Source organism: Carcharodon carcharias, chromosome 22 (assembly GCF_017639515.1).
Source record: "Carcharodon carcharias isolate sCarCar2 chromosome 22, sCarCar2.pri, whole genome shotgun sequence".
Taxonomy (NCBI): Eukaryota; Metazoa; Chordata; class Chondrichthyes; order Lamniformes; family Lamnidae; genus Carcharodon; species Carcharodon carcharias.
In genome coordinates, this window is record NC_054488.1 from 53841772 (window position 1) to 53857778 (window position 16007).

Below are 16007 nucleotides of genomic sequence, written 5' to 3' on the forward strand. Positions count from 1 at the left end.
ACTTCAGAGTTGTAAAATGTGACAAAAATGTTTTTTGACCATGTCCCTTCTTTATACTGCCCTTTAATTTCCTTTATAAATTACAATACTGAAGTTGGGCTTCCTGATTCTGTAAAAAAAAACACTATGTTGCCTTGAAGCCTAAACAGAAACTACATTGCAAACAATTTTAACCTTTATCTAATAATGTGTTGATTGCAAAGTTGTTATAGAGTGAATACACCACTAGAGACACTCACTTAATCTAACCAGGAAGACCAGTTACTTTGAGCCAGCTTTAAGTCAGTGGCTTAAACTGCAGTCTATGTATATTTAACAATTTATATCTAACACTGCAGTTAGCCACCTTTGGGCCTGCAGGGTTTATAGATGGTGAATGTGGTTGGAATTGTCGTCTAGAGTATTTGTTAAACTAAGGCCCATCTTCAAATGAGTTATGGTTATGAAAATTCAGCATGGTGGCTGTCTAGTTATTGTGGATGTGAATCTATAGATTAAACCTATACATTTCCTGCAAATATTTTATCTTGGTGGTTCACAAAATTATCTCTGAAAGTCATTCTGTCCCAGGTTCTGCAGGAAAGTTTTCAAAGCACCTCCCCCGACTGGTTTATCTACCCCTTCATGAAGCGACTCTATGCAACCTTTAATCTCAAAATCTCACTTTTGCTGCTTTTGTAAATGACCATATTAGTTTTAATTGTTTAGCCTGTTATGAAAGTGTCTAGTTTAGCTCATCAATAGGCTTAAGTGCTATGAGGACTAATGAAATTCCCATCAATTATCCAGTAATAGAATTTGTTTACTGGGATAGCCTTTTCCAGGTTACTTTGTTTGTATGGTCATGTTTCCGTTTCTGGAGAGCAAGAACTCACCTGTGGAAATAGACTTTTTGTATCAAACAAGAAAATGATCGCAAAAAAGCCCAAATAATAACAATGAAAAAGGCCTTGGCAGCAACTAAATCTAAATTATACATATTTTATTTTGCATAATTCTCAGGCAGACTTCAAAGAATGTTGAAAAATTAGTCCTTGAAAAGCCTTGGATAGCTGCCTTTGGTGGACTTCAAAGCCACCTTGAAGGGACAAGCTGATATCTTTGCTTATCTATTTTAAACCATCCACCAGTAGGTGATAATTATCTTTGTGTAAAGTAGCAAACACACTGAAATCCACAAAGTTGCTCATAATTTGATCCTGACGAGAACAAGCTGTTGTCAATTGTGAAATTCCAGAAACATTGTGAACTAATGCTAGATCACTTGGAGTAACTTACTGAACTGTTGAATTGGTTTGATTCTTAGGAGGACATGAGCTTCATAAATTGATGTTTCCTATATTGTCCCTGGATACATTTTGCTTGATGCCACCCTTTCCCACGTAATAACTATCTATGATTTAGTGGCTGTTAGTGGAAAATAATCGTTAGATCATTTTTAAAAGCTGTTTTGTACAGTTAGATCAGACAAACAACAATGACATGATTAGCCATTTAGCCTGTTTTTGGCGATATTAGTTGAGGGGGAACAAAAACAGAATTACCTGGAAAAACTCAGCAGGTCTGGCAGCATCGGCGGAGAAGAAAAGAGTTGACGTTTCGAGTCCTCATGACCCTTCGACAGAACTGAAGGGTCATGAGGACTCGAAACGTCAACTCTTTTCTTCTCCGCCGATGCTGCCAGACCTGCTGAGTTTTTCCAGGTAATTCTGTTTTTGTTTTGGATTTCCAGCATCTGCAGTTTTTTTGTTTTTATTTTAGTTGAGGGGGATATTGGCAAGGAAACTTGGAGAAGCTCCTGCTCTTCAAATATTTGGATCTTTTAACGTTTACCTGAGCAGGTGGGTGATGCTTGGCTGTAACATTTCCTTTGAAGCCTGCCAACACAGCCAAAGTATTGGAATGCCAACTGAGATTTGATGCTTGAGCCAGTGATCTCCTAACCTAGTTGCAAAAGTACTATCAACCTAGCCAGGCTGACTCTCAAGCTGCTGCCCTCAGAAAAAGGAAGTGTTTATATATAATTGAGAAACAAAATTGAAAGCAAAATACTGTGGATGCTGGAAATCCGAAATAACAACGGGAATTGCTGGGAATGGTCGCCAGGTGTTGTAACATCTGTTTCTCTCCCCATTAATGCTATCAGACCTGAGTATTTCCAGCATTTCCTGTTTTTATTCTATATAATTGTTTTCGTTTATACATGATTCATTTCACACGGTTGGTGTTTTTAAGTACCACGCAAAAATCTCGAGTGTCAGATTTAATTGTTCTTAAACACATTTTTCAACACCCACTTGAAATCCAATATTCCATACCTTAAATTGCTTGTATAATGAGCATTAGTGTGAATGTCTGGATGCTGCATCAGCGTGAACATTTTCAGTTTGCATTTTATAAAGGTGAATCTGCTGAAGCTTATAGTTCCGAGGAAATTTGTGCAAGCACAACACTTCCTTGTCCAATTTTGCAGTGAAAATGTGTGCATTAAATAGTGTCAGCAATCATGAATAATGTTGGTAAACCATAATGTTAGGAACACAATTATAGGTTGGTTATGACCTTGAGAATGTTTTGCAGTACTGAATTGGCACCATCGCACTTATCAAAATATTAAAGTACACGTTGAAATCTATTAAAGGAAATCTACACATGGAGGACTTGTTAATTGTTAGTAAGAAAAATTAGGGCAAACTGGGTCATCTGACATTTATTTTGTAATTTGATTATCCAGTCCAATATTTAGGATTGTTCAAGTCGACTAGAATTGGGGGCAGAGATTTTATAGATTCTGTTCTCCCAACTCGTCTTTTCTGGTGCATGATTACAAATGTTATAGCCAATTCAAAGACACAAGATAGGTTTTCTTTTTGCAGACTTTTCAGATTTGCAATATTGTAAAAGCATAAGCATTTAAATTTTCCAAATATTAAGAGAAAACAAGGAAGAAGGAATTGAATGGGCTTGATTTTGCAGGCAAACCACAGGGAAGGCCCCAAAATCCATTTGAATTCCTTGAACAGCAGAAGGTGGAGCAATTCAGATATTCACGAGAAGCTGGGTTAAAGTGATTAGGGAGGGAGAGTGGGTGGGGGTTGGTAGTGATAAAGAATAAAAAGAACTTTAAAGTAAAACAAGCCTTTAAGGAAGAAATGGGTAGGAAAGATGAGCACCTGGGACCTCTCCAAGAGGTAATTGGAGCTTGCAGACAAGTTGAGTTAAACAATTCATCAGTCCAATTCACTCAGCAATGTCCAGCTATATACTGGGGTGCCTCGAAGGGGCAATGTAGAGAATTAAATGCACATTATAATTATCAGGTCCTAACCATGGTGTTTTGTGATTCTGAATTTATTTTGTGTTATAAACAGAAATGCACCATTGTTGTAATGAATGTTTAACAATGCTTTATACACTTTATAAAGTGGATGCCATACTGCATCTTTTGATTTTATTTATTTACAATTTTACATCAGTTGTGAGATACTTCCTACTCCCTACTTAAAACTGCTGTAAAATTCTGTTTGGTGTTGTGTTGAAAATCACGTCCAAGCTTGACTTAATTAAGTAGCATGGATTAGTGTGTGGTATTTCCTATTCATTGAAATTGAAAAATTAACAAAATCCATTTTTACAGATAGCTCTTTGAAATTTTAAAGGATGAATTTTCTTTTTAATAGCCAAAAGGTTAAGCTATTTTCTGTACTAATCCACTTGCATCTCTATATAATCTTTCATTTCGTCAGTCAGACACAGGAAGTGTGCTTGCAGGACAGAATTATTCATCAACCTTGTATTGTATGAAAGTACTAAAACATCAAATTAGGGTGACAGGATACTTGCATTCTTGACCAGTGTATATGAGTGCCCCATTTGTGCTCTACCTTTAGTTATTTTCATATTGCTGTATCAATGCTTCACACTGCTTACATAAGAAATAACCCCTTTCAAGAGTACATTCTGTTGTCTATAGGCTCAAAATTTAAACTTGGGTGTTTTAAATTTTGCCTGATGTAGATCAAGTTTTATTTTTAAAATTGACATCAAAGGTTTTCAATAACCACCTCCTGGAGGACTGCCACTTCGTTGGTTGTGAATTTGTTTTTGCCAAAAGTTCCCACGAAAGTTTAACAGTTCAAGTATAATAACTAAGTTGTCAAAATGTACTTGGATATCCAAAGTTCATAAATAAAGTGCTGACAGTAAATAAAAAGCTCCCCACATGCAGTAATACCAAGGCAAATTCCAAGCCTTACTCTCTATATAACCCTTTCAATATGTTCAAGTGGAGACATTGGAAAGACTTGGCGGCAGCCCAGAGATTAGCGAAAGTTGCTATTCTCCAGGTTAGTTGAATTCTGAAGTATATGCAGATAATTTAACCAATTGGAGAAAGTTTTCAGATGATTAGTGAAAGTGCATGCTATCTGGAGATTGTGAAGCAAAAAAAATAGTTGTAAAGTGTACGCTATGGTTAAACTTGCCTGTTTTGATGCACAAATCAATCAGTGATTTATTTTTAAATTTCCACTTGCAAATATTTTTGGTAAATCTTCTATCTGTTTCTTTTTATAAAGGGTGAATATATGTTTGGTTTCAATGAAAGGGTTCATTTCTGTTCAGTCATTTGCAAAGTGATGATTAGCACTGAAATCACATTCTACCATTAACCTATGGGCTGTTCTGCATGTATTCCAGTTACTCTGAGGAAACTACCTAAAAAAATCAGATTCGTTTATTGTTAGTAAGTGAAAATGTTAGTTGGTAGAATTTATACTTACCTATATGAGTAATCCATAATGAGACACAAAGCCGTTAGGGGATGATTAATGACATTTTTAAATCTATGTGCCTATGTCATTTTACAACAAACCCTTCATAGAGATGTTGACAGTTTGCTTCTGATTAAAAATATTTAAACTGATTAGGAAAATGGGAGGTGTATTTAAATGACAGCATGGCAGTTGCTTGATTAGATCTTAGAATCAGTATCACATTGGAAATGAATGAAAAAACATTTCAAGTTCAATATTTAGTTAAAAGGAAAAAAGACTGTAATATTGATGCAGTAAATTAAATTGAAATGTTGAAAATGCAACTCTTTTTTTCTCATTTTTTATTAGTTGTAACTAGAGCATTCTCTCCTGTTTGCATCATTAAGAATAGCATCTAACACTGGGGATGTCTTGCAGAGTTTTATCATATTTTTAGGCTCAAAAAGTTTGAACTTTTTCCCATGCTGTTTTATGGGAAAAGATTCCAAAGTGCAAACTTTAGCAGATTTAAATGAACAATTGGCAAAAATACAGCTGACTAATGCCAATTTAAATTGTTTCATTAATTGCATTATAAGTTGATAAAGAACAGGGCCTCAGTAGGATTGGAGGCAATTGAAGTAGGGCTTTGTACATGACAGCATGAAGGATTTTGTTTGAACATGTGGCTGGATTTCAGCATATGATCTTAGATCTTGGAAAAAATGGTTGTTTGGATTTTGTGGTCACCAGCACATCAATGACACTCGTTCTTTATTATGTATAGACTTGCCCTCAGAATGTTTCTGGGATTTTACACTTATCAGACTGTCAAAGCAGTGTGACACCCTCTATGGATGATCTGAGACCAGTGTGACCAGCACAAACAGCTATATGTCTCTTCAACCAAACAGATTGAAGAATCTTTCCTGAGGCATGCAGAGCCTAAGCTAGGAAGAATAAGTTAAAATATTGTAAGATCAATGTAAGATTATGAACAGAAAGCAAAATAAAGAGTGCGAAATAGGGATATTTTAATTTATTCTCACTTGGGATGTGAACATCACTGGCAATGCCAGCATTTGTTGCCTATCCCTAATTTCCATTTGAGGGCAGTTAAGAGTCAACTACGTTGCTGTGGGTCTGGAATCACTTGTAGGCCAGACCTGGTAAAGATCGCATATTTCCTTCCCATTAGTAAACCACTTGGGGAATGCTCGACTGGTTGGAGTCATACGGAGCACAAAGGAAGGTCGTTGTGGTTGTTGAAGGTCAATCATCTCAGTTGCAGGACCATCACTGCAGGAGTTCCTCAGGGTCCAACCATCTTCAGTTGCTTCATCGATGCCCTTCCACCATAAGGTCAGAAGTGGGAACGTTCGCTGATAATTGCACAATGTTCAGCACCCGTTGCAACTCCTCAGATACTGAAGCAGTTTGTATCCATGTGCAGCAAGATCTGACAAGTATTAAGTAACATTCATACCACACAAGTGCCAGGCCATTACCACCTCCAACAAGAGAGAATCCAACTATCTCCACTTGATATTCAATGGCATTACAATCACTGAATCCCCCACTATCACCATCCTAGGGTTACCATTTACCAGAAACTACCTGGACCAAAAGCAGATCAGAGACTGGGAATTCAGCAGAGAGTCACTCACTCCCTGACTCCCCAAAGCCCATCCACTTACAAGGCACAAGTCAGGAGTGTCATTGCCTGGATGAGTGCAGCAACGACAACACTTGAGAAGCTTGACACCAGGACAAAGCAGCCCACTTGATTGACACCCCATCCACCACCTTCAATATCCTCTCTCTCCGCCACCGATGCATAATGGCAACAGTATGTACCACCACAAGTTGCACTGTAGCAGTTCACCAAGACTCCTTCCAAACAAGCGACCTCTGCCACCTAAAAGGACAAGGGCAGCAGATACATGAAAACATCGCCACTCGCAAGTTCCGCTCCGAGCTGTACACCATTCTGAGTAGGAACTTTATCACTACACTTTCACTGCTGCTGGGTCAAAATCTTGGAAATCCATCTCCCCCCCCCCCCCCAGCCACTCGCCAACAGCACTGTGGATGTGCCTACTGCACATGGAGAGAAGAGATTCAAGAAGATGGCTCACCACCTTCTCAAGGGCAATTAGGGATGGGCAATAAATGTTGGCCTAGCCAGCAATGCCCACATCCTGTGAAAGATTAAAAATCTACCAAGTCCACCTGAAAAGGCAAACGTTTGAACATTCAACCATAGAAGCCATTTCAGCTACTAAACCAGACCTCAAGTTTCAACCTCTTCACTTGAGAAAGAAGGAATTCAAGCAAAGGACTGTAACAATATCTCTCAGAAACTGATTTGAAATGCCATCTTTAAGTGCCTTTATCAGCATTTTAATCTTTGTTTCTGTATTTTAGCTAATAACTTTGTCACTTTTACTTAAGTAACTTAGAGCAGTATTTTTGTAATAAATTGGCTATTATCCAGTTTAAGTCTAAAGCTTTGCTGCTGGTTAATTTTAAATTGAATTGTTCACAATTTAAAAGGGGGTTACCCATCCATACACGCGCACATTCTTAGTTCACGGACCACTTTGAGGAAACGCCTTTTATGTGGTCATCACAGTGAAGTCTTTTTTTATGCTCAGTGGCCTTTATTTGAGAATTCTGTGTGGGGTATACATATGTTTGATGTTAGCCCTGCTCACATGCATGATATTTATCTGTATTAAACTGCTTCTGCTGGACACAGATCTGTTGCTCATCATAACAAGATCTGATTGTAGTAGTTTTCTGATCTAAGATCCCAACACTTGCACAAGGATTTGTCATTTGCTTGTAGACTATTTCCTCAATACCGTAATTCAGATAGGAATATAAAAACAAGAGTCAGCCATTCAGCCCCTTGACCTGTCTCCCCATTGAGTGCTATCATGGCTGATCTGTATCTTAACTCCATAACGCCTTGGCTCCAGATTCTTTGATATGCTTGGCAGCAAAAATTTATCAATCCCCTCTTTGAAATTATTAATTGAGCTAGTATCTAGTTAGAAACTTCATGTGGGAGGAAGTTCTGCACTTCTAAAACTCTTTGCATGCAGAAATGTTTCCTAACTTCTCTCCTAATGTTCTGACCCTGATTTTAAGTTCTGCCCTCTTGCTCTAGAGTCCTCCCATCAGAAAAAGTTTCTCTCTATCTACCCTATTGAAATTTATAAGACAGAAAACAACAGTTATTTATTAGGTAAGGGTATCAGGAGATATAGATGAAAGACAGGTAAGTAATGTTGAGATACAGAGAAAGGTGTACCTTGATTTAATTGGATGGCTGAACAGGCTCTAGCTGGATAGCCTACTTCTGTTCCTGTGTTATGTGGAAAGAGAGCATGTGATGTCCACTGGTACATTTGAAGCCTTTTCTAATCAGTGAGCAGTCCCAATGGACATTATCTGCATCAATAATGAAGAAAACTAAATCTTAATTATACAATTTTATTTTAACTGATCTATTTGTATTAGTGGTATCTTACTCATGCGGAGGTCATTTGTCATGTATATTTTGTCTGGTGACATTGACCAACCCCAGGGTTGCTTTATTGGCCCTGTTCAAAATAGAATAGTTTCTGCTCGGAGTGCTTCATCATAATGTCCTTCTTGATCTGGAGGTTATGATCAAGTGCCATAGTTTGATGCACTTGAACCTAAGTACCCTTAGCTGCAAATTCTGGTGCAGGAGGTGGAAAATTATCACACAAATTGTCCAAGTTGGGGCAGATTAACTCTCCCAAATATACTCAGAGTTGATTCCTACATCCTAGATGCCTGGAATTTGGAAAGATCCATGCTCCATCTCTAACATTCCTCATCTTGACTACAATAATGAAATAAAATTGTGGCAGGCAAATTCTGCCAATTGTAGACTTGAATCTTTTGTTGGTCGATAACGAGAAAGGTACCTAGCCATTTGACCTGAGCTATTGCAGAAGATTTATTTTAAAATTAAAGAAAGGAGAATTAAATAGAAAATAAAAAGAAACCTCAGTGGTCACATGGTCAACATACTTCAGATAGAAGGAGCGTCTGAGAATTAATCAACAACTAAAGTCTTGAGAGTTAATAATCTGATACAGATTATCTCGGCAGCTATATGTAGTGTTCACGTTCCTTTGTTTTTTATTTATTCCTTCAATTTGAGCTGAAAGGAAGGAAAATTGTACTGTTTGACCTCCAATTCTACCAATTTATTTCATAACATGAATCAGCAAAAATAATTTTCACATGCAATTCTAATTATATGCATAATGACAAGTTGGCAGCTGTACACTTAGAGAGAACTTTTTGAATGCAATGTGATATTGAATAGAATGTGAGTGTAAGCTTCAGTGAGCTGCACATTACTGGATCAGGTGCAGTGAAACTTACATGACCCCCTTTCAGGCTAACTTCAGGTAATCTCCAAGTAGTTTCAAGCTGCAGTCACTGGAATTAACAAGTATTGGTGTATATCTTTCGATGCATATGTTTTTTTAAGATTGGGTTCCTTGCATGTCATGGTCAGATGCTCCCTCTTCTTCTGGCTCCCTCCCACAAAAGCTACTTTCTCCAAGGATTATAAAATTGAAAAGTTATAATCTTGTAAATTTTGGATGTGGTGCAATAATAATACGCCTCTCCATCATTAAGCAATTATAATTTTAAAATCCTGCCCCCCACGTGCACTTAGTTATTTACTGTTTGTTATTTGCAGGTTCTGTATGCAAAGGAGTGCCAAACTGGTGCCTGGAGTTACACTGGACTTGATAGAAAAGTAAGTAAGTTGTGTATTATTTTTGTGTTGGCCTGCAATCTCTTATTTTATGTACATTTAGCAACCCCTCCCCCAAGCAGGTCAATGATTTGCTTTTGTCAAGTTTTTTTCCTCCCCACGCTACAGAAAAGAACAATGCAGCAAATGCTGCATTTCTGAAAATTGGGGGATGGGAAGACAGGCAAGAGTTGATTATTTTTCAGTCATTTAAGTGCACATTTGAATTGTGGAAAACTTCTATATGTGCAGAATGTGATGTTTGGTATTCATATCATTTGGCAACTCTTAAGATACCGAAGCAGTCTATGTCCATATGCGTCAGACTTGGGCTGATAAGTGGCAAGTAACATTTGTGCCACACATGTGCCAGGCAGTGAAAATATCACATTTGCAACAGGAGAGAATCCGACCATCTCCCCATGACATTCCATGGCATTACTATCATTGAAACACCCATTATCAACATCCTGGGGGTTATCATTGACCATGAACAGCCATATAAATACTGTTACAAGAGCAAGCCAGAGATAGTTCCGGACTCCCTAAAGCCTGTCCACTCTACCTACAAGGTACAAGTCAGGAGTGTGATCAGACACTGTCCACTTGCCTGGAGGTGATTGTGGCTCCACTAACACTCGAGAAACACGACACCATCCAAGGCAAAGTATTTGACTTGATCAGCAACCAACCACCACCTTAAACATTCGCCCCCTTCACCACCAACGCACAGTAGCAGCAGTGTATTCTATATACAGGATGCACTGCAGCAATTTGTCAAGGTTGCTTCGACAGCATCTTTCAAACCCGTGACTTCTACCGCCAAGAAGGACACGGGCAGCAGACACATGGCAACATCACCTGCAAGTTTCCCTCCAAGCCACACATTATCCTGACTTGGAGCTATATCACTGTTCCTTCACGGTTGCTGGATTTAAATCTCCCTTCCTAGCAGCACTGTGAGGCTACCCGCACCAGATGGACTGCAGCAGTTCAAGAAGGCATTTACACTACTTTCTCAAGGGCAGTTAGAGATGGGCAACAAACGGTCTTGCCAGGGAAGCCCACAGCCCCTGAAAGAATATTTAAAAAAATCTTTTAAAACCCCAAAATAGTCTTAACTAGGTTAATTTAGTGCTCCAAAATATGAGATTTCATTTATTGATATTGAATGAAGAATGCAGGGGACCATACCAGGAGCAGCACTAGGCATACCTAAAAATGAGGTATCAACCTGGTGAAGCTTCAACACAGGACTACTGGCATGACAAACAGTGCAAGCAGCATGCAAGAGACAGAGCTAAGTGACCCTACAACCAACAGATCAGATCTAAACTCTGCAGTCCTGCCACATCCGGTCGTGAATGGTGGTGGATAATTAAACAACTAACATGAAGCTCCACAAATATCCCCATTCTCAATGTTGGGGGAACCCAGCAGTGCAAAAGAGAAGATTGAAGTATTTGTAACTACCTTCAGCCAAAGGTGTGGAGTGGATGATCTATCTCGGCCTCCTCCTGGGGCCCCCAGCATTACAGATGCTAGTCTTCAGCCAATATGACTCGGTCCACGTGTTATCAAGAAACAGCTGTAGGCCCTGGACAATACAGCTGAACTCCATTTGAGGTGAGAGTGACTGCCCTTGGCATTAAGGAAGCTTTTGACAGGGTGTGGCATCAAGAAGCCCTAGCAAAACTGAAATCAATGGGAATTAGGGGAAAGCTTTTCACTGGTTAGAATAATACCTAGCTCAAAATAAGATGGCCCTTGTTGTTGGAGGCCAATCATCTCACTCCTGGGACATCACTGCAGGAGTTCCTCAGGGCAGTGTCCTAAACCCAATCACCTTCAGCTACTTCATCAATGACTTTCCTTCTATCATAAGGTCAGAATTGGGGATGTTCACAGATGATTGCACAATGTTCAGCATCATTCACGACTCAGATGCGGAAGCAGCCCATATGCAGCAAGACCTGGGCAATATTCAGGCTTCAAGTTGCAAGCCACATTTGTGCCAGACAATGACCATTTGCCAGCAAGAGAGATTCTAACTATCTGCCCTTGACATTCAATGGCATTACTTTAGCTGAATCACCCACTATCAACAGTGTGGGGCTGCTGTTGACCAGAAACTGAACTGGACTAGCCATATAAATACTGTGGCTACAAGGTCAGGTTAGAGGCTGGGTATCCTGCGGCAAGTAACTCACCTCCTGTCTCCCCAAAGTCTGTCTACCATCTACAGGGCACAAGTCAGGAGTGTGATGGAATACTCTCCACTTGGCTGGATGAGTGCAGTCCCCACACAACACTCAAGAAGCTTGACACCATCCAGGACAAAGCAACTCATTTGATTGGCACCCCATCCACCACCTTCAATGTTCACTCCCTCCACCACTAATGCACAGTGGCAGCAGTGTGTACCACGTACACAAAGCACTGCAGCAACTCACCAAGGCTCCTTTGGCAGCACCTTCCAAACCCACAACCTTTACCATCTAGAAGGGCAAGGACAGCAGACACATGAGAACACCACCACCTGCAAGCTCCCCTCCAAGCCACACAACAACCTGACTTGGAGCTATATCGCCCATTCCTTCACTGTCACTGGGTCAAAATCCTGAAACTCCCTCCCCTAACAGCAGTGGGTGTTCCTACAACGCATGGACTACAGCAGTTCAAGAAGGCAATAAATGCGGGCCTAGCCAGTGACACCCACATCCCATGAACGAATTTTTTAAAACTATTGTGCGCAAATGAAGGATAAATTGAAAAAAAGGAACATTTCTCTTTCCCTTGATGCTTGTGAAATGCATGGTGCAGAATTAAGTCGGTAAGTAAAATTTCCATTGTTCGTGGCATTGCTCACCCTAAGATTTTGGTTTGTGTGTGTTTAGGCACACTTTCATTTACTTTGCTTTCCATTGTAGGTTTGTACTATTTGATTTGCAACTGACTTAATTTTCAGATTATTTAAGAAAATTGGAATGGGAACATCTATATCCAAGTTTTGTAAATTGAGACCACATAATGGGGAATAATAGCTTTTTTAAGTGATTAAAGTAAGATTTCATTCCAATATCTCTCCTATGATTGCTTTTAATAGATCAGAAGTGCAGAGGTTACTTCAATTCTGCTGTCTTTATGGTCCCTTTCAATGATCAATTTCAGGCTATTTTGGCATCCAAATTATCTTCATAACTGCATTATAGAAAACTACCAATATTTAGCTTCATAATTGCAAATTGACATTTTGCTATTATATGGGTTGGGGTGGGGTGATGTGGGCATATTGGGAATATATAATTCTTGCTATTTCTGGCCATGATTGATACTTCTGACATAAAGCATCTGAATATGCAATTAGCAAAGAGAATTAGTTCAAGATATCAGTTGTTGCATTGATAAATTTTCAATCAAACTAGATCAATAAGTTTAAATTCTGAGATCTCATTACCATAAAAGCAATTTAGGATACTGTATTTTGTAATTTGTACACTGATAATGGCAAAAGCCTTAAAAAAGGAAGAGTTTGACTTCCCCCTTGGCTTCACTAAACAGTTATATATGTCGTACACTGTATAATGGCTAATGTGCATAATTTGGTGCAAGTGATTGGTTATCAGTATATCTTGTGCCCATTGACGTTAGGGATGTTAATCCTGAGCAATGGAAATCTTTCAGGCACTCTGGTGTCTCCACCAAACACTCCTAAGCTAAGTGTCATACTGTCAGGTGCAGAGCCTTCACTCCACTCTGACCCAGCAGCGTGCCTACTATACCAGTGCACACTTGCCATAGGAACTGTCTTGTGTCATTTCTCTGCGAGGTTGCTAATTAGAGCTAAAAATTAAGTGCAGTTTGTGCTGCAAGTCTGTGGCCAAGAGAAACTGGATTGGTTCTCGCCAAACTCATCACATGTAGGCCCTTACATCTAACAAACAGAAGAATCTCATCCCACCATTCTGAACTGGATTTGAGTAGAGGTCCACTGTGCACTGTCTGGCCCACTGCACCACATAATTAATAATCCTGCAGCACAGTACTTCACAATGCTACAATCTTTGGAACTGAAATGCATGTTCATTTCTGCAATTCCATCTGGTTAACAGATAGCAGAGAGTAATGGTGAATAGTTTTTTGTCCTGGATGGAAGTGTGCAGTGCTATCCCCCAGGATTAGGACCTGTTGTAGGACCGCTGTTTGTTTTAATGTAGTTTAATTATCTGGATTTGGGGACAAAATGGTGTGATTTCAAAATTTTCAGCTGACACCAAATTCCAATATGGTAAACATTAAGAAGAATAGCAAATTTCAGGAGGACATAGACTGGTGAAATGAAAACATAGCAATTTTATAGAAAAGTGTGAAGTGATGTATTTAGAATGTAGGGAGGCAACATAAACTAAATGATGGTTTTAAAAATGGTTTTCGAATCAAAAAAACCTAGGGCTTCACATACTTAAATCTTTGAAGGTGGCTGGATAAGTTGAAAAGGCTTTTAGAAACATATAGGATTCTGAGTCTAAAAGCAAGGAAGTTATGCTAGACCTTTCTGTAAATCACTGGTTCAGCCTCAACTGGAATATTGTGTCCAATTCTAGGGGCTGTACGTTAGGAAGATTATCAAGATCTTGAAGAGGGTGCAGAGGTGGTTTACTGGAATGGTGCCAGGGGTAAGGGACTTAAACAAAAACAGAATTACCTGGAAAAACTCAGCAGGTCTGGCAGCATCGGCGGAGAAGAAAAGAGTTGACGTTTCGAGTCCTCATGACCTTTCAACAGTGTTCTGCTGAAGGGTCATGAGGACTCGAAACGTCAACTCTTTTCTTCTCTGCCGATGTTGCCAGACCTGCTGAGTTTTTCCAGGTAATTCTGCTTTTGTTTTGGATTTCCAGCATCTGCAGTTTTTTGTTTTTATCTTACGTAAGGGACTTAAGTTATGTGGAGAGATTGGAGAAACTGATTGTTCTCAGAGCAGAGCAGGTTATGAGGAGATTTAATAGAGGTGTTCAAAATTATGAATGCTTTTGATGAAGTAAATATGTAGAAAATGTTTTCACTGGCAAAAAGGCCAGTGACCAGAGGGCAAAGATTTAAGGTAATTGACAAAAAAAAAATCAGAGGGGAGGTGAGGTTTTTTTATGCGGTGTCTTATGATCTGGAATCTGTCCGAAAGAGTAGTTGAAGCAGATTCTCTCGTAACTTTCAAAAGGGAATTGGTTAACTACATGAAAGCAGAAAAAAATGACAACTGGGGGAAAGTGCAGGGGAGTGGGACTGATTTGATAACCCTTACAAAGAGGTGGCAAAGGCAGAATGGACCAGAAGGCTGCCTCCTGCTGTAAAATTCTGTAAAAAAGTGAGCCGCCTAGTTCAGCAAGTGAATGATTACATACCTTTAACTTAATTGCAAAAATTTGGATTTTAATAACTTTAGGTTCTGCCTTTAACCATCTTACTCAAAGATAGCAGGAATCCCAAATGATTGGAATCTATGCACCCAGAAAACAGCATGTGATTCAGATGATCTGAGCAATCTGTTTGTATGCTTCTAGCTGCTTAATAAAACTTATTAAACTTGGCATTAGAGTGACTCATTGTAGCTACAGCATCTTATTAGTTTATTTATGAATAACCCAAAGACGGGAGGTGAATAAAGAACTTTCACATGAATTAAGCATCATATAAATTTGAGCAAATTACTTGAGTACTTTAAAAGTTAAGCATTAATTGTTCTGACGCAATATTTTACTATTGCTTGCGTTGGTTAAATTTACACCTGCCACTCACTGTAGATACTTGAATTATTTCCTCTTTTCCCCTGACAGTGAGAATATAAAAATGGTGGGCTGGAAAAGACCAACTAGCCTGGTCCTGATAGTCCTGATGCTCTGTGTATCTCAATACATTTACACCCTGCTCATCTGGAGCCTTTGAAATTTCCCAAGAGGGGTGAAAATCAGGTGATCATACTAGTCCAGGAGTTGAAACTGACTTTAATTTATCTTACCGCACCTACCTCATAGGAATTAACCTCCACCCCATCAGAAATGGGCCCAGCTCTCTGTTGAAGCAATATCACAAGTCACTGTTCACCATGTGAGCTTAGAATCTGTTCCACAGGTCCACTCTTAACTGGGAAAAGAAGAACTGTCCAACATTCAATCTAGTTTTGCCCTTGCATAACTTGCATAACTAACCTGTCCAGTTGGAAAAAAAATGGCCCATGTAAATACAATCTAATTGCCTCTTTTAATAAAGCTGCGTCAAATCAATCCTGAATCTACCATTTTCTTTAAAATTATATGGATCCCTCCCACTTTCAGCCTATTTGGGTAACAAAGGTGTTTTGAATTGGGGATTAATCTTGTGTCCTTACTTTGCATCCTTTACAAAGCCTCAGTATCCCTCACCCATGTGAGGAGACCTGATCTGAC

The 16007-nt window shown here is 39.2% G+C and overlaps 1 protein-coding gene across 5 annotated transcripts in view; it reads left to right on the forward strand.

Annotated features, from left to right (window-relative positions):
- rptor (regulatory associated protein of MTOR, complex 1) overlaps positions 1 to 16007 on the forward strand; it is a 337285-nt gene that overhangs the window by 128016 nt on the left and 193262 nt on the right. For all 5 annotated transcript variants that reach the window (XM_041216771.1, XM_041216772.1, XM_041216769.1 and 2 more), the window contains one exon: positions 9511 to 9570. In XM_041216771.1, the coding sequence (XP_041072705.1) occupies positions 9511 to 9570 (60 nt within the window). The remainder of the gene's footprint in view (positions 1 to 9510; positions 9571 to 16007) is intronic.